The sequence below is a fragment of the Poecile atricapillus genome, chromosome 33 (assembly GCF_030490865.1).
Source record: "Poecile atricapillus isolate bPoeAtr1 chromosome 33, bPoeAtr1.hap1, whole genome shotgun sequence".
Taxonomy (NCBI): domain Eukaryota; kingdom Metazoa; phylum Chordata; class Aves; order Passeriformes; family Paridae; genus Poecile; species Poecile atricapillus.
This window is the reverse complement of record NC_081281.1, coordinates 2,669,851-2,695,812: the sequence shown is the minus strand read 5'-3', so window position 1 is coordinate 2,695,812 and position 25,962 is coordinate 2,669,851. Positions and strand designations below refer to the sequence as shown.

General features: G+C 64.6%; 3 protein-coding genes across 4 annotated transcripts; 2 read left to right on the top strand and 1 right to left on the bottom strand.

The window, feature by feature from the left end:
* Positions 1–1,221: 1,221 nt before the first annotated feature.
* On the bottom strand, positions 1,222–8,315 carry DCST2 (DC-STAMP domain containing 2). Its single transcript, XM_058860219.1, has 30 exons — positions 7,997–8,315; positions 7,737–7,907; positions 7,517–7,618; positions 7,239–7,423; positions 7,059–7,140; positions 6,748–6,961; positions 6,520–6,677; positions 6,274–6,438; positions 6,026–6,193; positions 5,829–5,929; positions 5,610–5,740; positions 5,388–5,503; positions 5,217–5,310; positions 4,953–5,141; positions 4,704–4,864; positions 4,473–4,598; positions 4,321–4,395; positions 4,104–4,232; positions 3,884–4,023; positions 3,622–3,799; positions 3,354–3,497; positions 3,135–3,256; positions 2,897–3,051; positions 2,623–2,722; positions 2,447–2,542; positions 2,245–2,371; positions 2,013–2,129; positions 1,780–1,922; positions 1,571–1,684; positions 1,222–1,467 (listed from the first exon to the last, which is right to left on the bottom strand). The coding sequence occupies exons 1-30, from the start codon at positions 8,313–8,315 to the stop codon at positions 1,222–1,224; spliced, it is 4,368 nt and encodes a 1,455-aa protein (XP_058716202.1).
* Positions 8,316–9,854: 1,539 nt separating this feature from the next.
* On the top strand, positions 9,855–17,739 carry ADAM15 (ADAM metallopeptidase domain 15). The gene is made up of 24 exons (XM_058860676.1): positions 9,855–10,017; positions 10,781–10,884; positions 11,467–11,543; positions 11,812–11,890; positions 11,997–12,073; positions 12,166–12,337; positions 12,408–12,470; positions 12,863–12,931; positions 13,030–13,199; positions 13,274–13,358; positions 13,426–13,574; positions 13,653–13,830; positions 13,980–14,072; positions 14,152–14,347; positions 14,417–14,525; positions 14,598–14,748; positions 14,817–14,894; positions 14,977–15,088; positions 15,182–15,320; positions 16,369–16,477; positions 16,728–16,796; positions 16,954–17,025; positions 17,132–17,253; positions 17,533–17,739. The coding sequence occupies exons 1-24, from the start codon at positions 9,945–9,947 to the stop codon at positions 17,558–17,560; spliced, it is 2,574 nt and encodes an 857-aa protein (XP_058716659.1). The 5' UTR covers positions 9,855–9,944; the 3' UTR covers positions 17,561–17,739.
* Positions 17,740–18,013: 274 nt separating this feature from the next.
* Positions 18,014–25,130, top strand: LOC131590533 (ephrin-A4-like). 2 transcript variants are annotated; one of them, XM_058860680.1, is made up of 7 exons: positions 18,014–18,982; positions 19,163–20,896; positions 22,930–23,222; positions 24,048–24,116; positions 24,240–24,299; positions 24,377–24,629; positions 24,717–25,130. In XM_058860680.1, the coding sequence occupies exons 2-6, from the start codon at positions 20,370–20,372 to the stop codon at positions 24,463–24,465; spliced, it is 1,038 nt and encodes a 345-aa protein (XP_058716663.1). In that variant the 5' UTR covers positions 18,014–18,982; positions 19,163–20,369; the 3' UTR covers positions 24,466–24,629; positions 24,717–25,130. The 2 variants fall into 2 exon arrangements, with proteins under 2 accessions (XP_058716663.1, XP_058716662.1); XM_058860679.1 differs by lacking the exon at positions 18,014–18,982 and having other exon boundaries at positions 19,153–19,192; positions 19,251–20,896.
* The last annotated feature ends 832 nt before the right edge of the window (positions 25,131–25,962 follow it).

Genomic DNA, 25,962 nt, shown 5'->3' with positions numbered 1-25,962 from the left:
CAGAATGCATCAGCGTTAGACACCTTGTGATTAAAGGAACAAGGGACATGTGGAATATTAAACCTCACCAGTGGGGAATGCTGTGTCCTCAATGCTGCTGCTTCCACAGAGGAAGCCCAAGACAAGATGAACAAAAGTTCTGAGCAAACACTGGGATTGTTCTGGTGATACAACCGGTGGACTGGTTTGGTGGAGGGAGTCCTGAACCATGCATTTTCTTGCTGTTGTAGCCCCTGGGGCTCACAGGGTGGGGAAATGGCTGATGCAAATAGGAGTGATGTTGCTAGTGGGATTTATATTCTTAAGGATTGGCGTTGCTATTGGTCACCGTAGAATTCCTCATTTGCTCTCTTCTCTCTCATCTCTTCCTTCTGTTCACTACATGGCAATCACCAAGCTGGAAGAATTCCCGGGAAGGAGATTTAACCGGCTCTGAGCCACGGGGGGGTGGTGTTGTCCCAGAACAGGTTCTTTCACCCAGTGTGCAAGAGGCCAATCCACACACGGGGCGAGGTATTTGATTTATTTACTGCTCTGTGCAGAGAGCAGGGCTGGGCAACCTGTCTGGAGACAACAGTGTGAGACTGAAAGATTAAATGTGAGTGCCACAAACATTCGGCAGCTGGGAAAGGCAGGAGGGGTTTGGCCAAGGCGGGTCTGTATCTCTGACCGAGGGGAAAGGGAGAGTTTATGGGTGTGGTGGTGAAATCTCAGATGTGCCCGGCCACAGCTCAGGGGCTTTAAAAGACTCAGCTCGGAGGAAAAGGGAGATCCCAGCACCGGAGCACAGCCAGGACAGAATGACCACACCACTGGATCCAAGGGTGGGCAGAGCTCAGCCCCTCCACATCCCTGCCCATCCCTCGCGGTGCCATCCACCCCTCCATGTCCCTGTTCCCAGGCACGGGATGCCCCCATCTCCCTCCCCACAGTGCACTCAAACCTGTCCCTGTCCCCACAGTCCCTCAGCGCCCTCATCTCTGTTTCTGTCGTGCCCCCAGCCCTGGAAGGGAAGTGCCAGGCAGGGCAGGGGCAGCTCCACGTGCGCTGTGTGACAGAGACCTCAGTGGTGCTGCTGGGGACAGGACCCCCATCCTCCCCATCTCCAGCCCCCCACCTCCATCCTCCAGCGCAGCTTCAGCGCCCCCCCGGCAGACACAACCCCCCAGATCCCGCTTCACGCCGTGCACCGGGGTTTGAAACATTTATTACCGAGTACCTTCATCCCGCGTATCCCTGCTCCTCCTCATCCTCACTGCTCTCCTGGACGAGGTCGGGGTCCACAGGGCTGCAGGCGAGGCAGGTGGCCCCCTCCAGCTTCCAGCACGACCCGCAGTACAAGGCGCCGCAGTCGGGATTGGGGCAGGGCTGGTGCTGGGGGGTCTCGGGGGTCCCGCACAAGGTGCAGCTCTGGCGCAGGCAGCGGCGCAGGCAGGGCCAGCGCCGGCGACACCACAGCCACGTCCCCTGAGGCGAGCACGGGCCGCTGTGGGGCTCGGCCAGAAGGGCTGTGGGGTCCAGGGGCGGTGGGTACCCCCACCCAGCACCCCGTGTCCGTGTCCCCACTCACCAGCGTGGGTGGCTGCCGAGCCTGCCGGGCTACGCGCCCGCGCTGCAGGAGCAAGAAATTCTGTCTCTGCCGCAGCAGCCTGTTGTACAGGAACAGCACCCGAGCCTTCTCCCTCTGTGCCGGCAGAGACCGTGAGCGGTGGGTGGCTGGAGACCAAAACCCAGCCCAGAAGCCACCCCCAGGCCGTGCCCAGCCCTCGGAGCGCTCACCTTGGGGAAGTAGAAGGCGGCGATGGCGCGGCGCAGGCGGAACGGGTAGACCTGGGCCAGGCAGAGCAGGGCCAGCGCGCCCAGGGGCAGGCAGGTGTTCAGGTACTGCTGCCTCGTCATCCCGGTGGGCTGCGGCAGGCAGGCTGGGGACACGGCACCGCTGTGAGCCCCCTGAGGCAGCTCCCCAGCCGGGTGTGGGGCTGGGGGAGGTCCCAGCCCTGGCAGGGTCTTACCGAGATTCGAGGTCTCCACTTCGGTGTCGAAGGAGGCGTTGAGGGCCCCGATGGTGCCGCGCAGCAGCTCCGCCATCAGGGATGTGCCCATCACGTTCACGGACAAGTGGTGGCTGGCTGTGGGATGGGAGGATGGGGAGGCTGAGGAGGGGGTGGGAGGGCTGAGGGCGTCCCTGCATTGCTGGGGGGGATGGTGGGAGCATGGGCCAGCCCTTCAGGGCCGCGAGCTCACTTTGGTAGGAATACTCGATAAAGGAATGATGCTGGATGATGCTGAGAATGCTGAAGATGAAGTGGTCCAGGCCACAGACAAAGAGGAGGAAGAGCAGGACTGGGATGTACCTGAGCAGCTCCAGCACCTGCAGGGAGCAGGGGAGCTGTCACTGCCTGCTGTCCCCGGGCTCTGACGCCCCTGATTACCCCCAGCCCCTCACCATGTGCTGCAGCTCAGGCCGCTGCAGGGCCGGTTTGCACGGGAAGATGAAAGACGAGATCTCCTCCCGGAGCAGGGGCAGCAGCGTCTGCTTGTTCTGGGTGGGGGGCAGAGGGTGTCTCAGTGCAGCCCCTGGGACACCCAGGGCTGCCCTGCACCCCTTTCCTCCTGCCCAACCTGCTCCCTACGCCGGGCATCGATTTGGCGGAAATAGGTGGTGATGTAGCAGTTGTCGAAGCCGAGGTTGTGAAGGTATTGATGGGTGTAGAGGAAAGCCCTGGTGAGAGAGGATAGCTCTGGGGTGAAGGAGGCACTGGGTGCAACCCCCAGGACCCCTCCCTTGTCTTCATGTTCCCCCCTAGACCTGCTGCCAAAGAAGGCCCCCACCCCTCCATGCCCCACAGCTGGCACAGGGGTGTCACCCCCACCCCCTGACCATCGCAAGGCTCACGAGAAGAAGACGAAGAGGAAGGTGAAGGACAGCAGCAGGCGGAAGAAGGAGACAGCCAGGCCCAGGCGGGCGCCTTCCCTCTGCAGCTGCGAGGTCACCTCCTGCCGCAGCTGCTCCGCTATCTCGGTGCCCACCAGCATCTTATGGTGCTCCTCCTGCGGCAGAGGGGCCATGGGGCAGGGCAGGAGCTGGCCATGGGCACAGGGGACAGGCACCCACAGGATGCCCAGGCACTCACCTGGTAGGAAATGCTGGCGCTGAACTCCTGTCTGAGGCTGTTGACGGAGCTGTTCACCTGGTCATACATCTTCCCAAAGTTCCCATCCACAGGGATGCTCTTCTGGCACCAGTGGCTCATGACTGCAGAGATGGAAGCAGCTGTGGCTGCTGTGCCAGGGGCTGCAGGGGCAGAACTGGATCTGCCCCTCCAAGGGAGCACAGAGTCAGGGTCACCTACATTTGACCGAGTGGCAGAGGAACCCAAACTGCATGGGCAGGCAGATGAGGTGGCTGATGAGGGGCACGGTCACTTTTTCTTTGCATTTCTTGTACATGTTCTGGAAATGGCCTGTGCAGCGCTGCAGGCCCCTCTCGATCACAGCTGGGTGGATCACAGGAGCCCTCAGCTGCCTGTGCAGCCCCAGCCCCACCGGCCCAGCCCTCAACTGGGGCTCCCTGTGGGGACAGCTCTGGCATCTGGGGCAGTCCCTGTCCGCCCCATTCACCTTCACAGCGAAGTTTGGTCTTTGTTTCATAGAGCTCCTGGGTGCTGGGGGCCGGCTGCATGCCCGTGTCTGGGTGCTGCCGCAGGTCGTAGCCCTCCTCGCTGGCCACCTGCTCGTTCAGCTCCACAAAGGCGCGCGAGATGTTCTGCATCTCAGTGTTGAGGGTCTCTGCGCTCCTCTGCCAGGGCAGGCAGACACAGGCAGAGGCTTGGTCCTGCTCCCCCGGTCCCCCCAGCACCCACTTCCCCAGACCCCTCCTCACCACCAGCTCTTCCATGACTTGGCGCAGGGGGGTTGTGGACGCCTGCCAGAGGTGTTGTGTGTGGTTGACCTGTAGCTCCACCACGCAGTCCATCGAGCGCTTTGTCTCCATCAGGTTGTACCAGAGGTTGGCCCCAGGCCCTGGTGGCAGCAGGGGTGGCTCAGAGCCCACCAGCTCCCAGAACCCCAGTGGGGGACTCGGGGATATGGGGGGACCCTACCATTGTAGATGGCAGCAAAGACGAAGGAGACAACATAGAGCCGACCCTCCTTTCCCAGGAACTTGGGGACCATGAGCATGTTGGCACAGCGGAACTGGGGGGATGTGGCCCAGCCCAAGGCAGTGACCACTGTGAAGAGCAGAGAGCTGACCCCATGGTCCCACAGAGAACCCCCTGCGGCTCCTGATGGTCCCCATCACCTCAGTCCCCTCCTCACCTGTCAGCCCCCAGGTAAGCTTTACCCTCTGTGTCTCTGGCAGGTCCAGAGGCATGATGAGGAGGTGGCAGAGCCCTGCAACACCCAACAATGTGTCCTGAGCTTCCAGCACCACCAGCCCCACGCTGTGCACGGCACCGGGACACACTCACCGAGGCCAAGGAGCATCCCAAAGCCAGCGCCCAGCAGAGCCTTTCTGCCGCGATACTCGTCCGGCCGGCTCCAGAGGAACCGGCTGCACGGGCCGGGCAGGACCGAGACCACCACTCGCTTCAGGACTGGGTGGGGAGGGAGGGAGGGAGGGAGGGAGGGAGGTGTCAGCCCTGCTCACTCCCACTGCCCACGGGCAGCCTGGCTGGGAGGGGAGTGGGAGCGGAGCTCACTTGTGTTGGGGGGTTTCTGAGGACGGCGCGATTCTACCCCAGAACTGATGCCGGTGGGATGCTCCAGTGAAGAGGGAACATGGCTGGGTGTCTGCAGGACCACCACCTCCTGCAGCTCTCTGTCCCTTCTCTCAGCTTGTTCCTTGTGGTCAGAGCTGTGTCTGGCAGTGAGGAGAAAAGTGTTTGGGACCAGCATTCCGAGGGCTGGAAGGGAAGGAGGACATTGCCATCCCCACAGGCAGCCCTCACCTGGAGAGCATCCCCTCGCTCTCCTCCTCCTCCAGCTGGTCCTGCAGCAGGGTGGCCACTCTGGAGGGGAGTCTCTGGCCCTTTATCATGTCCTTGATGCGCTGCAGCAGCTGCCGCCCTCGCTCCTGGCCCCGCAGTGCCCGCACAGCACCCAGCCACAGCTCCGGTGTCTCCTCATCACTGGAGTCCCTGCAGGGGCAGAGGGGGCAGGGGTGAACTGCAGCCCCCCAGGCTCGGCTGGGCTCCCAGCACCCCTCTGCTCACATCTCCTCATCCCCAGAGTCCAGGTAGCTCAGGGGGGCCATGCAGACAGAGCAGGTGTTGTTCAGGGCTCTGTAGCACTCGCTGCAATACAACCCTGCAGAAAATGGGCCTGTCAGGGCAAACGTGGCCCCTCCCTCTGGGGAGGGGTCCCCAAGCCATTTGGGCTCCTACCTTTGCAGCCAGGCGTGATGCAGGCGCTGAGACCTGGCTGCTCTGCAGTCCCACAGACCAGGCAGTGTTTGCGCTGGATGCCCAAGCAACGAGCGAGGCGGACAAGGAGAGGGAACCTGCAAGCACAGAGCAAATGATCCATGGGGCAGTGTCAAACCCGAGGTCCTTGCCACAGACCCCTGGGGATGATGCTGCCTTGTTCCATCCCCTGGAAGAGCTTACCTGGAGATGAGCATGAGGAAGAGCCTGCTTTTCCCAGTGTCAGCCAAGTTCTGGGTGCCAACTTGGCGCCGGGCAAGTATCAGCCATTCCCGCCGTGCCCGAATGATGCTGTGGAGGAAGGCCACGCGCTCCTGGCATGGAGGGGATGGGGTGAGGGCAGCTGGTGGCTGAGAGAGTGTAGAGGGACACACACACACACACACACAGGGGGCTTCTCACCTGCTCACGGGATGGGAAGTAGGCGGCACACACTGCCCGGCGCAGGCGCGCCATGTAGGAACCGAAGATGCAGATGAAGAGCCAGACACCGTACAGGATTCCTGGTGGGAAGAAAATGAGTTATGTAGGTGTGGCACCACCCTATATCCCCTCACCCACCTGAGTTGTTGAGGCTGCAGCAGCCCCGTTCTGCACACCTATGGTGATGTAGGTGCTGTGCTCGGGCTCCACGGGCTCGATGAGGCAGACCTGGGACAGCACCGAGACCTTGCCCTCCTGCAGCGTGTTGAAGGCAGACACCAGATCCTGGAAGATCTCACTGGTGTAGCCCGTCCCGTTGACACTGATGTTCATTGTCGATGGTGCTGTGGGCGAGCGGCTCAGACCTGGGGCCATCCCACAGCCCTGAGCCCCAGCCAGCAGAGCACCCAAGGGTGCTGCTCACCCCTGGCGATGATCTCCGCGCTCAGCTGGTGCCGGAACAGGTCAAGCAGCCAGAAGATGCTGTAGTCGGCCAGGATGATGCTGAACCCCAGCAGCACGTGCCGCAGGAACCCGAACAGCTGCAGCCCGTACTGGCGTCGCTCCCTCTTTGACAACCACAGCGCACCTGGATGGCCACGGGAGCACCATGAGGTGGCTCAGGGGGCTCAGGGCTGGGCTGGGGGATACCCTGGTGGGCAGGGCTGACCTGGGGGGATGTAGCGGCCCCTCTCCCGTGCCGACAGGGGCAGCACGGTGGGTCTGCCCTCCTCTGCGCACCGCAGGTCCAGCTCCACGAAGCGCCGCGTGATGTAAATGTTGTCAAAGGTGTCGTCCCGCAGGTAGCGGCGCTGGTACCGCATCGCTCTGGGGGCACAGCGGGGAAGATGAGCACCTGCACGCCAGGGCCCCCATGGGTCACTGGAGCACGACTCACTGGTAGCACAAGTAGAGGATGGCCAAGATGGAGATGTAGGAGAAGAGCTCCAGGACATGGTAGTAGGGCTCCATGTGCTGCTGCACAGCCTCCATCATGTCGACAGACACCTCCCCCAGGCTCTTGCTGGCATTGAGGTTGACGCTGAAGTGGTGCACGACCGAGATGTTGAACTCAAACTCGGCACGGACACGGTTCAGGGCATCCGTGAGGGCTGCAGAGGTGACAAGAGGTGCCGTGCACTGCGGCGAGAACCAGAGAAGGGGCACAGAGAAGGACCCCCCACCCCCCCACGGGACTGGGATACTCACGGGCTGTGACACTGATCCGGATGAATTTCTGGATGTACCGAGGGATGGAGCAGAACATGGCAGCAACTGCAGAGAAGGGGATCTCTTCTAGGGCTGGGTCCCCGTGATGGGGACAGATCTGCCCCATCACCCCATTAGCCCCCCGTGGCAGAGGGACAGGCACTCACAAGCACCGGTTACGTGGCAGAGGACCTTGAAGCTGTGGACAACATAGCAGATGTGGAAGAAGAGGGAGAGGGCACGCTCACATCTATCCTTGGCTTTGTCCATGTAGCGGAAGCAGCTGCTCTGGGGTGACCCCAGTTCGCGGTTACAGATGTTACCAGCCCTCGCCAGCCACAGCCAGACGTTGCGCAGGGCTCGGGCTGTGGGCAAGGAGCAGGCATTGGAGATGGGGATGGACTGAAAGGAGAGTGGGGGGTGCTGGGGGTGAGGACACCCCCGGGGACCCCACTCACCAACGTGTCTGGTGGAGTCTATGATGGAGCGGACGAACTTACGGACACGGTCACCCACCACCTTGGCGTTCTGGCCAAGCTCCTTGATCTTCTTCTGCGCATCTGCAGAGAGAGGGGACACCTGAGCGTACCCCAAAGAGTGAGGGTAGCCTGAGGCGTCTGTGGCTCTCCCAGGAAGGGCCTCTCTAGTCCCTGCACTTTCCCCCAGCCCCCGGCTCACTCAGCAGTGGCTCCTTGGCACGTTGCAGCCGCTCGGCCGTCTGGTTTTGGGCCAGTTCAGCCCCACATGACAGCGCCTTGGCGACCTGGGAGATGTTGTGCAGGAGATTGGTGCCAGGGCCTTGCATGGTCAGGCACAGCACCAGCATCATGATCATCATCTTCCCCTCCTCTGCAAAAACAGGGCAGTCCTGGGGCTCAGCCAGGAGCTGGCATCCCCTGGCACCCCCAGCTCCCAGCACAAGACCCGTGGCTGCTTACTGGTGAAGAAGTGTGGCAGTGCCAGCAGCACAATCCTCCGTGTCTTGGTGGAGAAGGCCATGCCCAGCCCCAGCCCCGCTCCCAGGGTGATGGTAATGCTCAGGCAGTACCAGACATTGTGGCCCTGCACCAGCAGCACCAGAGCCCCATAAATGCTGGCCAGAGCCAGGCCCAGGGTGAGGCCACCGAGGCTGCGGGTGAACTCCTGGGCCTTGTTCGGATCCTCTGGCCGGCGCTTGGTCCCCGGCGACAGACCCCGCTTCTTGCACCGGCCCCTCCAGGCTCGCAGGGCTCTGCCCAGCCGCGAGACCAGCCTCATGCTGAGGTTCCTGCTGGTCCCTCTCCGTGGATAACCACAGACTGAGGGAGCAGTTTCCAACCGCTTGCAGGGGTCCCACCGTTGTCAGTTTCCGTTGCTTTCAGAACACTTCAGTGGTTTCAGTTGCACTCTGCTGCAGTGGGTGCTGCTCACCCTGATGTTCATCTTCCTAGCAGAGAAATTCTGTGTAATTACGTGTCAGTAATTGCAGCTTTAATAAGGCTCAGCTCTTGCAGAGAGAAGAAACTTGAGCCAATCCATCAGTGGGAACCAGAGCCCGTGGAACACTGAACACACAGAGCAGGGACACTTGGCCACACAACCACGAGATGGAGAGGAACAAACAAGGACGGCCACCAGCCAAAAGGGCAAAGTGGGTAATTGCAGCAAGAGAAGATCATGACCACTGAGTCAAGAAACCCACTGACCCAAAAGGAGAAAACTGAGCATGCAGCCTAATTAGCATGAGAAACAAGAGAATCATTTAACCAATAGAAGAGAAAATACTAATTAATACTAATTAATGAGGAACTGTGTAACTTGCAGAACATGAATGTTTAATACTTATTTGCTAAAGTGTAGAAATAGTGAACACTTTGCTCGCTGGGGGTTGCACTGGGGATTGACCCTGGCACAGAACTGAAAACAAATCGGATCCCTGGGCTCTGGGTGGGATTGGCCTCTTGCACAATCAGGGGAAGGAACCCATTTCAGGACAACATTTTGGTGACCCAGATGGAATGGCCATAAAGCCTTGCTTGGATCATCTTCCTGCACCCAGTAACGGAGAATGGGATGGAGCAGGACTCCTGCAGTGTCTCAGGCTGCAAGCGCTGCTGGAGGGGGGTGGGAGCTTATATTTTGAGGGTGGTCCTGCAGACCCCAGCCTCCTCCAGGACAGCAGCAAGGAGGGAGCCCCAGCAATGAATGAAGTGGGGTCTGAGGGGTGCATCTGGCAGGGCATTGAAAGGGGGTGTGGGGGAAGTGAGGGGTCTTCTGTGTGTGAACGGGTGAAGGTGGGGCTGTGTGGCGGCTGGGTAATGAGGGTGGGGGTCTCTGCTGTCTGGGATGATGAAGGTGGGGGTCTCCATTGCATGAGGAGATATAGGCAGGGGGGTCTGGAGTACAGGATGGTGACGGTGGAGTGTCTCTGCTGTAATGTGGGGGTCTCTTTTGCCCTGGGGGATGGTGGCAGGGGGCTCTGCCCGCCGGGGTGGTGAGGATGGGGGTCTTCAGTGTACAGGATGTTGAAGAAGGGGTCTCTAGAGCATGGGATGGTGAAGGTGAGTGCCTCTGCTCTCCAGGAAGGTGAAGGTGGGGGTCTCCACTCTAGGGGGTGATGAGGGCAGGGGTCTCGGGATGGGCAGGGGTCCCTCCCGCAGCAGCACCACCGGGCTCTCAGCAACGGTACCCCGGCTAGCACCAGACCCTCCCGGCGCACAGGGAGCCGCCCCCGCCCCGCCCCGGGCTGGGCGGTGCCGGGGGAGCGGAACGGGGCCACGGGGCTGGCAGGGAAGTTCCGCCCCCGGGCCGGGCCGGGTGGGGTCGGTGCCGGTGGCGGGGCCGGGGCCATGCACGACGGGAACCGGCGGGGGCGGCCACGGCGGGGCGGCGCGGCCCGGGGGGGCCATGGGGGCCATGGGGCCGCGGCTGCTGCTCGCCGCGGGGCTGCTGCTCGCCGCTGACAGCGGCAGCGCTGCAGGTGAGCGGGGAACTGGGGTCCCGAGTGGGGGCGTCGGTGGCGACCGCGGACCGGGGCATCGCGGGGATACCCACGGGGAGCGGCCCGGGAGGACCGGGATGGGATCGGGAGTCCTAGCCCCTCTGGAAGTTTGTTGCCCCCTCCCCAGGATGTCCGGTGTGTCCTCCCGGTACGCTCGGTGCGCCCCCGGGACGCGCGGGGGTCCCTCCCCGGGATGCTCGGGAGTCCCTCTCCGGGATGCTCGGGGGTCCCTCCGCGGGATGTTCGGTGCGGCTCTGTCCAGCCGCCGGGACTCGGCGCTCCCCGGCTGGCGGGGCCGGGGGAGCAGGGTTTGTGTGCCCCCTCCAAACCCCCTCCGGCATTCCCCAAAATGGGATTCCATGGGCAGGGTTTCCCCCAAAGCTGTCGGGAGCGGGGGCTCGGAGTCAGCCGAGCCGGGCTCCCAGCCCTGCCCAGTCTCTGTGCTGGTTGTACTGGGCAGCCGGCCGAGGTGATGCAAGGCTTGGCCGAGGAGCCCATCCCGTCCTCCTGCACCCCCCGAACAGGGGGGTTCCCCACGAGCTCTGCTGGGAGCCGTGCCCTTGGCTGCTGTGAAGTCATTGTGGGGGTCCCGGTTAATGCTGCCCCCTGCCCTGGCGGGCAGCAGTGGGTGACGGCAGGGGACTGTAATATGATGGGTGACGAGATTCCGATGGGTGACCCTGGGGGTCTGGGATGTGAGGAGTGACGCAGTGCTGATACGGCGGCCCCGGGCCCTGCGCAGGTGACAGCTCGCAGCAGCACAGTGAAGAATTAGGACACTCCTGGTCTGTGACCCCGTGGGTTCTGTGGGATAACCAGACACTCAGCTTGGCAGAAGCGACCCAGGTGAGCCCCTGCCCACATTCCTGGGGTCCCCCACGTTTGTGACAGTGCCGTGGGGGCTGCCTGCACCCTGCCACCTCCCCCTGCCCTCTTTTCAGTGCAGGACATACGGTGTGCTGGCGCCACATCCCCGAGGTTCCCAGCACCCAGAACCCCTGGTGTCCCAGAAGCAGTGGGGAGGGGAGCCCTCAGCAAATGGCCCTTCCCCTCCTGATGCTGGGAGGGACCTTTCTGGGTCGGGGTACCCACCCTGCGCCCCTCCCGGCTGAGGCGGAAGGGCCCAGCCCACCGCTGGCCGTCGGGAGTCTCTCCAATGTTTCCGCCGCGCTGCACCGGGCAGGAAGAGCGGGGGGAACGGGGTGGGGGCCCCGCTCGGTCCAACCCCCCTTTCCCTACACAATGATCCCGGGAGGGAGGGACGCTTCCTGCGGGGTGGGCAGGGCATCCCTTCCGAACCTCTCCCTCCGGGCACGCGCCAGGGCCAGGCGTGTCCCCGGCCGCCGCGGGGGTCACCGTGATCCTGGGGGTGCGAGGGTTGGGGCAGCCTGGGTCAGGGGGTGCCCCCTTAACCACGGCCTGTGGCAGGGGGGGTTCCCCGCCCGTCTGAGAGTCCTGCTGGAGCTGGAGGGGATGCGGCTGCTGCTGGAGCTGGAGCAAAACTGGTGAGCCTGTGGTTCCGTGAGCGACAGCAGGGCGTGGGATGGAGCTGCTGGAGCCATGCAGGGTGGGGATCCTCCTGGGACCCTGGGCTCTGTCTCTGTCCGTGGTGGAGTGGGGGTCCCTTATTCCCTGTCTCTGTCCATGGCACAGGTGGGGTGGGAGCTCCAGGGTGCAGGGTGGGAGGTGGTGGCTCCTCCCTTCCTGCCAGGCTGTGCTCAGGGCAGGGTGAGCTGGGTGTCCCTGCTGTGGGGTGACACGAGTCTCTGGCAGGGAGCTGGTGCAGGGCACCGGGGCACTGCTCTATTACCTGCCTGACGGCACACGGGTGATCCAGGAGCCCAGCGAGCAGGTACGGGCTCAGGCCTGGCTGTCACCTGTGCTGTCCCCAAGCTGTCCCTGTTCCCCAGGGACACCCCAGCCTGAGGCTGGATCCTGAGCCCCCTTCTCTGCTGCAGGAGCACTGCTGCTATCAGGGGACAGTACAAGGCTTCCCTGGCTCCTGGGCCAACCTCTGTGCCTGCGCTGGACTCAGGTGAGCCCCCGAGCCCAGTGCTCTGTGAGCCCACTCCCACTGTGCTGCTGATGGGACAGGCTCCATGTACCAGCTCCTCTGTCCTTCCCCAGTGGCCGCCTCTGGCTGTCGGACAGCAGGAGCTACACGCTGGAGCCGGACAGCAGCAGCCCCCAAGGGCAACACGTGGCATCCCAGCTTCGGGTGGTCCAGCTGGAGCCGCAGAGCTGTGGGCAGGGCCCCCGCCCCGGGGCAGAGACAGCAGAGCCCCTCTGGCCACAGAGGGTAGGTCACCCGGGGGTCTTGCCCCACAGAGTGTCCCTGTCCCAGCACTCTGACCCCTCTCTGTCCCCAGGACAAGCGGGCAGCGGCAGAGCAGCGCTTTGTGGAGCTGGTGATGGTGGTGGACCATGCTGCGGTGAGTGCTGGGCGGTGTCCCCAGGAGAGGGGCTCCCCTTCCCACAGCCGCCCCTCTGAGCCCTTTTTTTTTTTTTGAAGTAAAAGGAAAGAGAAATTTTTATGTGTGTATATGTGTACAGAGTTAGAATGTTAAACAGTAAGTTGTCGATATAAAAGTAAAAAGTAAAATGTCCTAAAGTGAGTGTGATATTAAATTATATCCCCATTCGTCCACCTAACCCAAAAATAAGTTTTATATCCTTAAAACTTCATCTAAAAATAAAAGTAAGTAAAAAAAAACCACCAGTCTGTTATCAAAAACTGTACTTACTCCCCCCACATCCCAAAAAAAAGCTTTAACTACAACACAAACAACAAAAAACAAATCACCTTAACTTTCTGTTTCCCCAGTTCCAGAATTACCCCAGCCTACAGCGCGTTCGCACCCGGACTCTGGAAATTGCCAACCAGGTGGATGTGGTGAGTCACCGTCGGCTTTGTCCATCCCAGCCCAGTGCCCGGCCGTGCCCTTGCTGCTGCAGTGCTGGGGGGGCTCTGACCTCTCTGTGTCCCCCCAGTTTTTCCGTCCCCTGGGAGTGCGGGTGGCCCTGCTGGCGGTGGAGGTCTGGAGCGAGGGTGACAAGATCACGGTGGGCAGCAGCGCCCGGGCAGTGCTGGAGCGGTTCCTGCGCTGGCGTCAGGAGGAGCTGCTGCCCCAGCTGCCCCATGACAATGCCCAGCTCCTGACGTGAGTGGGGGACAGGGCGGGGACAGGGGGATGAGGCCTCAACAGCCCCCCAACCCTCTCTGCTCTCTCCCCAGGGGTGCCCACTTTGTTGATGTCTCAGTAGGGATGTCGACTCAAGCCTCTATGTGTTCCCCCACACGCTCCGGGGGGGTCAGCAAGGTGAGTTCCTCTGTCCCCCCACGCCATCCTCCCACCACCTGCCCTCCCTGACCCTCCTGTCCCACAGGACCACTCTGTCAGCGTCCTCGTCATGGCCTCCACTGTGGCCCATCAGCTGGGGCACAACCTGGGCATGCGCCACGACAGCGCCGGGCGCCTCTGCGACTGCGGCGACCTCCGGCACGACCGCGGCTGCATCATGGCACCGCCTACGGGGTGAGGGCAGCGGGCAGGCCTTCAGGGGCTGGGGCCAAGCCCCTTCTTCACCTCATGGGCCCCTTCCTGGCTCTGCAGGTTGACACCTGGCTTGAGCTTCAGCAACTGCAGCCGGCAGGACCTGGAGCAGAGCTTGCAGCAGGGCCAGGGTTGGTGCCTCTCCAACGTCCCCGAGCCCCAGCTCCTGACTGGGAGCCCCACCTGTGGGAACCACTTCGTAGAGCTGGGCGAGGAATGCGACTGCGGCCTCAGTGTGGTACGGGGGGCTCTTGGCAGGCCTAAGGCCCTGAAGCCACCCCATTTCTCCGTGGCTCTGCCCAGGAGTGTCTGGGGCTGGCAGGGAGGTTTCCAGTGCCCAGTGGTGGGTGCTGGTGGCACCTGCTGACTGCAGCCCCTCCACTGCAGGAGTGCACCGATCCTTGCTGCAACAGCAGCTCCTGCCAGCTGATGCCAGGGGCCGTGTGTGCCAGCAAGGACACCTGCTGCCAGGACTGCCAGGTGTGTGGGAATGGGCACCCATGCCACGTGCCTGTGATCCCCCCATTCACCCAGTTTATGTGACCACGTCCCCCCACAGCTGCGCCGTGCTGGACACGTGTGTCGGGAGCTGCTGGGCGAGTGTGACCTGCCCGAGTTCTGTGACGGGGTCTCACCGCGCTGCCCCCCTGACACATTCCTGCAGGACGGGCAGCCCTGTGCCGGCGGGCGGGCACGCTGCTACAGCGGGGCCTGTGCCACCTACGAGGGGCAGTGCCAGCAGCTGCTGGGGCCAGGTAGAGCAGGGCCAGGCTGGGGTGCTGGGAGCTTGGTAGGATTGCTGAGGGTCTCTGCCCCCACTGCAGGTGCCAGTCCTGTCTCCAGTTCCTGCATGGCTGCTCTGAACACAAGAGGGGACGAACGTGGGCACTGCGGGCAGCTCCCCAACGGCTCCTATGTCACTTGCACCCAGCAGTGAGTGACGTTCCCATCCTTCTCCACGTCCCCCCTGCCATGCCCCTTGCCCTGACCCCTCTATCCCTGCAGGGACACCAGCTGTGGGATGCTGCAGTGCCAGCGCAGCAGCACCCATGGGGAGAGACCAGAAGGGTCCTGCCAGGGGACCCCCCTGCCTGGGGACGAGGATGTGACCGATGCGGCCATGGTGCTGCCTGGCACCACCTGTGGCCCCGGGAAGGTGAGCAGTGAGGCAGCAGGGGAGGGACTGGGAGGGGTCTCTCAGTGCTGACACGCCATCCCCCACAGATGTGCCTCCAGCACCGGTGCCAGGACATCTCTGTGCTGGGTGACCAGCAGTGCCAGAACAAATGCCACGGACACGGGGTGAGCAGGGGGCTGGGGAGCGGAGGCTGGCAGTGGGGACCTGCCCCTCAGGGGCTGAGCTCAGTCGCTGTCACCCACCCAGGTGTGCAACAACCACGGGCACTGCCACTGTGAGCGGGGCTGGGCCCCCCCAGCCTGCGACAGCCCCGGAGTGGGGGGCAGCCAGGACAGCGGCCCTGCCGGCCTTGAGCGAGGTGAGGGACAAGGCGAGCGCAGAGAATGGGGCTTTGTGCGGGTGTCGGGGGGGTGATGGGCACGGCGGGGGCTGACGTGCTGCTCTCCCGCAGGGGGAAGCGCCCTGCCCACGGCCCTGCTGCTGAGCGCGCTGCTGGGGCTGGCGCTGGCACTGGGGCTGTGCCGAGCCCGCCGTGCCGGCCTGCACAAGCGCCTCTGCCAGCTTGGCAAGGGCTCCTCCTGCCAGTACAGGTACCAGGGATGGGGGGCGTGGGGGGGGCACATCGGGGGTATGTGGGGGGGCACGTAAGTGTTGGCACGCTCGCCTCTGCATGCGTGTGCCGAGGCACATCGGTGCCACATGGGTGCTACACTCACCTCTGCATGTGTGCGCTGTGACACACAGGTGCCACACCCACCTCTACACATGTGGTGTGACACGCAGGTAGCACACACCCCTCTGCACTTGTGTGCCGTGTCATGCAGATGGCACACACGGCTCTGCATGTATGTGCCGTGACACGCAAGTGGCACGCACAGCTCTGCACGTGTGTGCTGTGACACTCAGGTGGCACGCACAGCTCTGCACGTGTGTGCTGTGACACGCAGGTGGCACGCACAGCTCTGCACGTGTGTGCTGTGACACGCAGGTGGCACACAGCTCTGCATGCGTGCGCCATGGCAGGCACCGGAGCCACTTACACATGAGCATGCACGTGTGTGCGTGTGGAGCAGCGGGAAGTGTGCATGTGCACACACACACACACATTTGTTCCCTGTGGTGGCTGCCCGAGCACTGTGCAGTGTCCGCACAGAGTGACCGTCCCTCTGTGTGCGTGTGTGCATGAGTGTGTGTGTGTGTGTGTGTGCATGTGTGTGCATCCCCAGCACAGGTCCCAGCCCCGTCGTGCACCGCCGCCCCACATCCCCACGGCTCCTCTCACCACTGCCCCCCGGCCCCGGGCTGAGCCCCCCACTCTTCTCCCCACAGTGCTGAGACCCGGGTGCGGTTCCTGGGTCCCGGAGCCGCAGACGGCTGGAGTGGGTAACGTCACCGCCGGCGCCCGGGCGTGGGGCTGTCCCCGAGCCGTCCTGCTTCGCAAGGCCTCCGGTGCTGCGCTCTTCCCCTGGCAGTGCCCGTGGGGTGTGGGGCAGCCCCGGGGTGCAGGGTGTCGCATCTTCCAGCGCCGAGGGGTTCGTTTCTCTTGGGCTTCTGCTGGTGTCGGTGTCGCTCGGTCGCCGTGCGGGGTCCCCGGAGTGCCCAGAGCGAGCAGGGTCTCATCCTGTGTCTTTCCTGCAGGATCTCGCAGCCAGAGCCCGGCTCGGGCAGCAACCAAGGTCCCCCTGCGCGTCCCCGGCCCCCACAGTGGCGTCAGGCCACGGAGCTGCAGGTCATGCATGGCAGCAAGGTGAGGATGAGGGTGCTGGGGGCAGTGGGTGCCGATTCAGAGCATCCCACGTGTGGGATCCCACTCCTTGGCACCCGGAGCAGCCTGGCACAGCCACTTGGCACAACTGCTGCTCGCTGGGATTGTTGCCCATCCCAGCCAGGGCTGGGCCCCAGAGCTGTTCACTGAGAGGGGGGTTTCTGTCTCTGCCTGGCGGGAGGGGGGTCTCCGCATGCTGCATGGCTTGTCCCCCCTCTCCCTCTCTCCGCAGCCGGCTGCCCTCGGCTCAGCCCGGCCTGATCCGCCCTCCCGGCCTCTCCCGCCGGACCCTGTGCCCAAGGTAACGCCCAGGTGGGGGGGGGGGGGGTGGTCCCTCAGCCCACCCGGGACCCACTGCATGTCTGGCTGCGCTCCAGCTCTTGGGGACTTCTGTGACACGGGTGTCCCCAGCAGCCCCTGTCTCCCTGCCGTGTCACTGTCCCTCTCTCTCTGCCCAGGCCCCCCCCTCGGACAGGCCGCCCCCCCCCACACGCCCGCTGCCTGCGGACCCTGTGCTGCTGAGCGCTCAGGTAACGGCAGCAGCACCTGCGTGTGGGGCAGGAGGCCAATTCCCATCCCCGGATCCCACCGGGGGTCAGCCCATGGCCGAGCCGTGACACCCCCGTGCCCTTGCAGCCCCCAGGTCCGGCCAAGCCTCCCCCACCGCAGCGGCCGCTGCCCTCGGACCCCCCGGGCCCTTCTCTGGCCCGCAGTGAGACCCCCCCTGGGCACCCCTATGTCACCGTGATTCCTGCCAGGTGAGCACGGCCTGTGGGTCCCGTCCCCACGGGAACTCCAGGGGGGTTCGTGGGAGCGCAGGGGGCGATGTGGGTGCCACGATGGGGCTGCAGAGGCCAGAGGGGAGCGTGCCTGGGGGAGAGAGGGTAGCCAGGAGAAATGAGGGGCCAGAACAAGGCGGGAGAGGAGAAAGGAGGGGGTGGTCAGGGTGGAGATGCAGAGCAGGGGACAGGGGGAGCTGCAGGGGGAAGTTGTGCGGACCCCACCCTCACCCCATCGGCCCCCCCTTCTCTTCACAGGCCCGCGCCGGCCCCGCCGGAGGCCTGAGCCGCGGGCAGGGAATGCGCAGCGCTGGATCCGCGGGGAAGGCCGAACCCCGCCGGGTCCCGCCGCCCGCTTTTTCTCCCGCCACGTCAATAAAGGGGCTGTGAGCCGCCTCTGCGCTGCCTCCGCCGCACCGGGACCGGCACCGGGGGGAGCGGGGCGGAACTACATCTCCCGGCAGGCCCCGCGCCGGAAGGGGCTCCCGAGCGGTGCCGCCCCCTGGCGGGGACTGCGCGCAGCTGCGGGGGCGGGGTCCGGGGGGACACGTGGGCAGGGGGCGGGGCGAGGGGAGACGGGCGACACGCGCGTGGGCACGTGCGTGTGCAAGAGCAGCTCTGTGGGCACGTGCGTGTGCAAGAGCGGCTCTGTGGGCACGTGTGTGTGCAAGAGCGGCTCTGTGGGCACGTGCGTGTGCAAGAGCGGCTCTGTGAGCACGTGCGTGTGCAAGAGCGGCTCTGTGGGCACGTGCGTGTGCAAGAGCGGCTCTGTGAGCACGTGCGTGTGCAAGAGCTGCTTTATGGGAATGTGTGTGTGCAAGAACTGCTGTATGAGCATGTGCGTGTGCAAGAGGTGCTTTATGGGCACACAGGTGTGCAAGAGCTGCTTTACGGGAATGTGTGTGTGCAAGAACTGCTGTATGAGCATGTGCATGTGCAAGAGGTGCTGTATGGGCACACAGGTGTGCAAGAGCGGCTCTGTGGGCACGTGCGTGTGCAAGAGCTGCTTTATGGGCACGTGCGTGTGCAAGAGCAGCTCTGTGGGCCCGTGAGTGTGCAAGAGCTGCTTTACGGGAATGTGTGTGTAAGAACTGCTGTATGAGCATATGCGTGTGCAAGAGGTGCTTTATGGGCACGTGCGTGTGCAAGAACTGCTGTATGAGCATGTGCGTGTGCAAGAGGTGCTGTATGGGCCCGTGCGTGTGCAAGAGCTGCTTTACAGGAATGTGCGTGTGCAAGAACTGCTGTATGAGCATGTGCGTGTGCAAGAGCGGCTCTGTGGGCACGTGCATGTGCAAGAGCGGCTTTATGGGCACGTGCGTGTGCAAGAGGTGCTCTGTGAGCACGTGCGTGTGTAAGAGCGGCTCTGTGGGCACGTGCGTGTGCAAGAGCTCCTTTACGGGAATGTGTGTGTGCAAGAACTGCTGTATGAGCATGTGCGTGTGCAAGAGTGGCTCTGTGGGCCCGTGCGTGTGCAAGAGCTGCTTTGTGGGCACGTGCATGTGCAAGAGGTGCTGTATGGGCACATGTGTGTGTAAGAGCGGCTCTATGGGCACACAGGTGTGCAAGAGGTGCTTTATTGGCACGTGCGTGTGCAAGAACGGCTTTATGGGCACGTGCATATGCAAGAGGTGTTTTATGGGCATGTGTGTGTGCAAGAGGTGCTTTATGGGCACGTGCGTGTGCAAGAGTGGCTCTATGGGCATGTGTGTGTGCAAGAGCGGCTCTGTGGGCACATGCGTGTGCAAGAGCAGCTGTATGAGCACGTGCGTGTGCAAGAAGTGCTCTGCAGGCACACAGGTGTGCAAGAGGTGCTCTGGGCATGTGCGTGTGCAAGAGCTGCTTCATGGGCACACAGTTGTGGAAGAGCTGCTCTGTGGGCACACAGGTGTGCAGGAACTGCTCTGTGGGCACACAGGTGTGCAAGAAGTGCTTTGTGGGCACGTGAGTGTGCAAGAGCTGCTCTGGGCACACAGGTGTGTAAGAGCTGCTCTGTGAGTTTGTACAGCGTGTGTGAGGCAGGGCAGGGACACACACGGGCAGGAGCTGCCACACAGGGGCACATGCGTGTGCAAGAGCTGCACCCTGGGCAGTAACACACAAGCAGGGACTCCTCTGTGTTCACAGACACACACACACGTGGACGGGGCTTCCACAAACTTGTGCACACGCACGTGCAAGAGCTGCTCAGTCTGTGTGGGTATGCGTGTGGGTAAGATCTGGACACAGGTGTGTGTGAGTGTGACTCTGGGTGTGACTGGGTGTGTGTGGGTGTGTGTAAGAGCTGCCTGGGGGACAGAGAAGTGTAAGTGTGCAAAAGTCACACAAAGTGTGCACGGACACACGAGTGATGAGGGGCTGCCACAAACACACACGTGTGTGTGCAGGAGCTGTGTCCTGGGCAGGAACACGTGTGTGCAAGCCACCTGCTAGACCACAGGTACGTGTGTGTGCAAGAGCTGCCCTGTGTGCTCATCACATGTGTGTGCAAGAGCTGCTCTGAGGGCAGGGAGCCCCACCTGAGCAGGAGCAGCCTCACACACGGCCACAGGTGTGCAAGAGCTGCTCTGTGTGTGCAGGAGCACACGTGAGCGTGAGCTGTCACACACTTGGGCACACAAGTGTGCAAGAGCTGCCTGGTGGACAGGGATGTGAATGTGTGCAGGGGCTGCTCTGTGGGCAGGGACACGTGTGAAAAGGGGTGGCCGTGCACACGGACACACGCGTGTGCAACGCTTACACTCAGTGCCTGGTGGGCAGGGACACACCTGGCCAGCAGCTGCCACCAACACGGGCACACGCGTGTGCATGAGCCGCTCGTGGCCACAGACAGGAGCTGCGTGGTGGCCCCGGGCACACGCGTGTGTGAGAGCTGTCCCGTGTGCACGGGCCCCGCGTGCCCAGCCGATACCGGTACCGGTACCGATGGATGCTGCTGGAGCCGGCTGCGGGGGGCAACCGGTGCCGCCGGTGCCGGTACTGGGGCGGTGCCGGGCTGGGTGGGGTTTAGCGGGGAGCCGGATTGGGCCGGAGCTGCCGGTGCCAGGGGCGGTGCCGATGGATGCCAGAAGCGTTGGTCGGTGCCGGTGCCAGGGATGCTGTTGCCGGGGATGCAGATCCACTGCCCGGGCACTGCTGGTCCCGGTGCCGGTACATATTCACAGTACCGCGTCCGTGTCGGACTGGGAGAGGTACCGAGGAGTTGCCAGGGATACCGGTCCCGGTGGATGTTGGCGGTACCAGGGGGTGCCGGACCGGGGCGTGGCTGCTGGTGCCGGTCCCGGTGCCGCTGGATACCGGCGGTACCGGCCGGTGGCGCCTTACCGGTCTCGGTGCCGGTGCCGGTGCCGGTGGGTGCCGGTGCCGCCCGCCAAGGGTTAATGGCAGTCGGTGAAGTTGCCGGGCGGCGGCGCGGCGGGATTGGCCCGAAGTTGTCGGGGCGGGCCGGGCCGTGCCGAGCCCCGCCGGGCCGCCCCGCCCGCGGCCCCCCGCCGCCCCCCGCCGCCGGCGGAGCCATGCGCCCCGCGCCGCTGCTCGGGCTCCTGCTCTGGGCGCCGCTGCTCTGGGCGCCGCCGGTGCGCGGCTTCCGCCACGGCGTCCACTGGAACGGCAGCAACCCCAGGTACCGCCGCCGCCCCCGCCGGCCCCGCCGCCTTTGTACGCCCCGGGCCCGCCGAGCGCCGGGCCCCACCGAGCCCCGGGCCCCACGGAGCTCCGGGCCCCACCGAGCCCCGGGCCCGCGCCGCCGCGACGGGACGGGACGGGACGGGACGGGAGGGGCGGCGGGCGATGGGCTCCGGGGGGGCGGGGCTGCCGGCCACCGGGCTACCGGGCGCCCATGGGCGAGACTGAGACGGGGAGCACCTCCCGGTGGGACCGAGCACCCGGGCATCCCCGACAGCACCGAGCCCCCAGGTAATGCTGAGCAGGCGAGCGTCCCCCGGTGTGCCGAGCCGCCGGGCATCCCCACCGGCACCGAGCCCCGGGTGGTACCGAGCCACCGGGCAGCCCTGGGCGTTGTCGAGCGGGTGAGAACCCCTGGGAGTGCTGAGCTCTGAGTAGCACCGAGCCACCCGGCACCCCCCGGTGGTACCGAGCACAGAGGCGGTGAGTGCCCCAGCTGGTACCAAGCCCCGGGTGCCCATGGGGGCACTGAGCCGCTGAGGACCCAAGAGCCCGGTGACACCGAGTCACTGGGCATCCCTGGGTGCCACCGGGACGGTGAGCACACCTGGGTGCTGCTTTAGCCCCAGGTGATGCTGGTGGCACTGAGCCCCGGGTGACATCCAGCTCGTGGGTCTCCTCCAGTGACACCAAGCTCTGGGTGTTCCCACACCAGTGGCCAGCTCTGGTTGCCCCCAAGCCAATGGGCACTGCTAGTGGCACCCAGGCCCTGGTGGCACCAATCTGGTGGGCAGTCCTGGTGCTGCCAATTTGCTGGTGGTACCCACCTGTGCTGAGCCTGAGTGCCCTCGGTAGCATTGAACTCTGGTGGCATCAAGCTGGTGGGTGGCACTCTTGGGGCTGTGGGTTTCCATGGCAGGTGTCCCCTCTGGTGGGGAGCACTCCAGCCCACGCCCTGCCATTGGTGCTGCCCGTGAGCTTTGCTGTCACCAGCGGGTCGCCGTCTGCCTCCATCCTCTTCCCAACCTCCTCCATTTTAGGTATTTCCCAGCTTGGGGCTTCTCAGGGAGCAGGCGGCAGGGTCAGGATCCTGGGGCTTCCCCTGTGGAAGTCCTGGGCCTGCTGGCCTGGGGCAGATGGGCACATGATGGGCAAGGCTGGGGGTACAGATGCTGCCTTGATCCCATCCTGCGGATGGGAGAGTGGGACCCCACCAGGCATGGATGCCCCAGTAAGGGGGACTCTGTGTGCCCCTCTGCTGGGTCAGGCAGGGCCCCATCCCCGCAGCCCTTGGCCCTGCCCAGGCCCGTCCCAGCCAGCTTCTCCCGTGGGATGCTCTGAGTCAGCAGGAGTCTGTGCTCCATCCTGCTCTCGGGGAGCCCCCAGCCTGAGTGGGGTGTCGGGCGTTCAAGCTCCCCCCCTTGGCAGCGCTGCCATCCCCATGGTGAATATTCTGGTCTATGCCGGGGCTCTGCTCACCGTGTGAATCCCGGCTGCACTGGGGCCAGTGTGGGGGCCGAGGTCTGCCTGCCAGCCCCTCTTTCCCATCCCAGACGCTCGGGACCAAGCGTGTTCATGTGTGTGCACACGTGTGTGCACATGTGTGTGCCTGCACTGCTGCTCCACCCTGGCCTGGCCGCACTTGCTGTCGGCACAACCGTGAGCTCACGGCATCCCCGGTGCCGCACCGGTACCTGGGCTGGGCCCCATCCCCTCCCTGCCTGCCCCGTGCCCCCTGCCCCGGCCGCCACCCCCTGCCAGCACCGTGCCGGGGTGGGAGCGTCCGTGTCGTGTCCGATCAGCGGCGAGGCGAGTGCCTGAGGCGAGGGGCTTTGTGCCTGGGCAGCGTGGCTGTACAAACGCCCCCGGCCGTGGTGGCCGAGCCCATTCAGCTCCAGCGGCCTGTGGCTAATCTGAGCTGATGCCTGGCTGCGGGCGGTGTCCGGTCGGTGGCAGGGGAAAGCCCAGGTCCCCGCTCCAGGGCACCCCTCCCGACGGACCCCCGGCTTCCCGGCTCGTCCTGCCCGGCAGGTTCCTGCGGGACGACTACTCCATCCAGGTGGCCATCAATGACTACCTGGACATCTACTGCCCGCACTACGAGGGGGCGGTGCCCAGCGGCCGGGCAGAGACCTTCACACTCTTCATGGTGGACCGGGAGGGCTACCGCGGATGCTACGAGACCCCCGGCGCCTTCAAGCGCTGGGAGTGCAACCGGCCCCAGGCGCCTTTCGGGCCCGTCCGCTTCTCGGAGAAGATCCAGCGTTTCACCCCCTTCTCACTCGGCTTCGAGTTCCAGCCGGGGGAGACCTACTACTACATCTGTGAGTCCCCTGGGGGTGCCGCGGGGGCTGCCCTGGGCTCACGGCGCGTTGGGGCGCTGGGTGCCGTGATTCTTGGGTGATTTTCGGGTCAGAACATGTCAGGGGTCTTGAGTGCAGCTCCCCAGAGTTGGGTGTCACCAGGATCCCCACGTTTACGGTCAGGGTACATCCAGGATGTCATTGAGGTTAAGGGGAACACGGGGATTCTGGATGATGCCAGGGCTGAGGTGCAGGGGGCTCTGGATGTCCCAGGGGTGGGGGCGCAAGGGGATAGGGATGCAGGGGGTGTCTGCATGTCCTGGGGTGGGAGATTCATGGGGGCATGGCATGCAGAGAGGTTCTGGGTGCCCCTGGAGGACGGCACAAGCGGGTGGGGGTTAAAGGGGTGTCTGGATGCCCTGGAGTGGAGTGTGTGGGGAGGGGGGCTGCAGGGGGTGTCTGGATGCCCTGGGGTGGGGGTGTGTGGGGAGGGGGGCTGCAGGGGGTGTCTGGATGCCCTGGTGTGTGGGGAGAGGGGCTGCAGGGGGTGTCTGGATGCCCTGGGGTGGGGGTGTGTGGGGAGAGGGGCTGCAGGGGGTGTCTGGATGCCCTGGGGTAGGGGTGTGTTGGGAGGGGGCTGCAGGGGGTATCTGGGTGCCCCGGGGTGGGGGCACGAGGGGTCGGTGTGCGCCCGGCTCGGGGTGCGGGGTGGGCTCTGGGTGCTCTGGGGTGGGGGCGCCGTCCCCTCGTTCCGCCGGGAGGGGGCGCCCCCGGCCCGCCCGAGCCGCCGTCGGGGGTCCCGGGGGGGCCGCGCCGGCCGGTCCCCGCTGACCCCCCCCTGCCCAGCCGTCCCCAGCCCCGAGAGCGCCGGGCGATGCCTGAAGCTGCGCGTCACCGTCTGCTGCCGAGGCACCAGTGAGTCGGGCTGGGGGGGCTGTGCCCCAAAATTCGGGGGCTCCGGACCAGCCCCCACCGGAGCCTCGGGGACCACTCCACGTAACCCAGAAGATTCCTGACAACGGTGGGGGTTTTTTTCAGCGCCGGAGCCGCTGACAGAGGTGCCCAATTCGCAGCCCCGAGGGCGCGGGGGCCCCGAGGGTGAGTACGGTGGAGGGGAGGGGGGTGCTGGGGGGCCGGGGACCGGCTCGCCCTGACCGCTGCTTCTGCCCTGGCAGATGTGGTGCCTGCCCGGGGCACCGCGGTCCCATCGCAGCCCTGCAACCCGTGCCTGGCTCTCGTGCTCCTGGCCCTGCTCTGGATGTGACCCCGGCGCTGCCCGTGGCGGGGGGATGGGCTCCTCTGCCCCAACGCCGCTTCCAGACTCTTCCTCACAGCCAACCCCCCAAGCCCGTGGGGCAGCCCCAGGCCATGACCCGCCTGCTGGACCTCCGCAAAGCCGAGCTGGGGCCGGGAGCTCCGGGCTGGAAGGTGAGGGGCAGCGGGGGCTCCGGGACAGCGGCTGAGTGCCCGCCTGCTGCCCTGAAGCATCCCTGGACGGGGCTCTCTCCCTCTCAGGGACATCGCTTGCCGCACATCGGGATCGCCACGAGTCAGCATCGCCGCGCGCTGGGATTGCCACACCCTGGCACTGCCCCAGCTGCCACCTGCCCCGGTGCTGGGGTCCCCTCAGTGAACGCCTGCTCCGCCCCATGGCCACCTCATCTCGTGCCTTTCCCCACGGATCCCCGCCCCTGGGGCCCAGGGACCCCCAACCCCGGAATGGGGCAGTAGCTCCGATGGCGGCATCCGCCGCTGCCGTGTCCTCCTCCAGCGAGGACACACTGATCTGTCTTCTGGGAAGACGCCTTCCTTCGTGCCCTCGGTTTGGTTTTAACCCCTGGTAGTGACTGAGCAATACAGTATTTGCAAGATCGCTGTGCCCTGGGTGTGCGGCCCCCTCGCCGTCCCCCTGCCCGTGCCCCCCATCCCTGCACCGGTGCTGGGGTGGCTCCTCCAGGGGGGTCCCTGCCCCTCGCTCCCTGCCCAGCCTTTATGGCCAAGGGCTTAATTGCAGCAGTTTGATATTGAGTCGTCAACTCCTGTCACCGGAGAGCATTAATTGCAGACGAGCTGCCGGTAATTAACACCTGATGGTGGGATGAGCACTGGGACAAGGGATGAGGGGGCAGTGGGCTTGGGGGTCACTCACCCCAAGCCCCCAGCCGGGCACCCTGGTCCCCCTTGCCACCTTTGGGTGTGGTAGGGGTGTCCAGTAGCCACTCTCCATCCATCTCTCCATCTGCTATGCACCCCATAAGGTGCACCCCTGAAGTGGGGGATGTGGGGTGCTGCAGGGTTTCCCCCTTCCCCAGCGGGCACCCAGCCTGCTGCGGGGGCCGATCCTATGGCACAATATGTCCCTGTCCAAGTCACGCCCCAGGCTTGGGAACTGGCAGGAGAGTTCCCTGACGCTCTTGGTCCCCCAACCCACGAGTGCAGCCCCCCACTTGCCCTCCTGTGGGGCTCAAGAGGGTCCCCCCGGGGCTGCCCGCAGCGGGGCCTCCCCAGCCCCTCGCCGCACAGGCGTTGCCGGCCGCCTGCCGCAGTGGTGCCGGGCACGTCAGACAGGTTTTATGGCTTCTGGGAGAAAGAAGCTGCTTGGCAAGAGGCTGAGCGAAAGCATCGACCGTGCCGCTCCCCTCCCCCCGCTCCGCTGCCTGCCCTTCCCCCACCGCACCCTGCACCCCATCGTGCACCCCGCACCCCAGCCCTGCACGGAGGGGTACCCCAATCCCATGGGGACACACAGGCTGCCTAGTGC

What these genes read in the sequence shown, in the direction of transcription:
- DCST2 (XM_058860219.1), bottom strand. Translation starts at nt 8,315, where the DNA reads ATGAGGCTGGTCTCGCGGCTGGGCAGAGCCCTGCGAGCCTGGAGGGGC. An exon ending in GCTTCAAGGTCCTCTGCCAC is followed by an intron (nt 7,141 to 7,238) that starts GTAACCGGTGCT and finishes GCCCTAGAAGAG; the next exon opens with ATCCCCTTCTCTGCAGTTGC. An exon ending in TTCCTCATGCTCATCTCCAG is followed by an intron (nt 5,504 to 5,609) that starts GTAAGCTCTTCC and finishes CTGTGCTTGCAG; the next exon opens with GTTCCCTCTCCTTGTCCGCC.
- ADAM15 (XM_058860676.1), top strand. Translation starts at nt 9,945, where the DNA reads ATGGGGGCCATGGGGCCGCGGCTGCTGCTCGCCGCGGGGCTGCTGCTC. An exon ending in GCTTGGCAGAAGCGACCCAG is followed by an intron (nt 10,885 to 11,466) that starts GTGAGCCCCTGC and finishes GGCCTGTGGCAG; the next exon opens with GGGGGGTTCCCCGCCCGTCT. An exon ending in CCTGCTGCCAGGACTGCCAG is followed by an intron (nt 14,073 to 14,151) that starts GTGTGTGGGAAT and finishes GTCCCCCCACAG; the next exon opens with CTGCGCCGTGCTGGACACGT.
- LOC131590533 (XM_058860680.1), top strand. Translation starts at nt 20,370, where the DNA reads ATGCTGTTGCCGGGGATGCAGATCCACTGCCCGGGCACTGCTGGTCCC. An exon ending in GGAGACCTACTACTACATCT is followed by an intron (nt 23,223 to 24,047) that starts GTGAGTCCCCTG and finishes CCCCCTGCCCAG; the next exon opens with CCGTCCCCAGCCCCGAGAGC. An exon ending in AGGGCGCGGGGGCCCCGAGG is followed by an intron (nt 24,300 to 24,376) that starts GTGAGTACGGTG and finishes CTGCCCTGGCAG; the next exon opens with ATGTGGTGCCTGCCCGGGGC.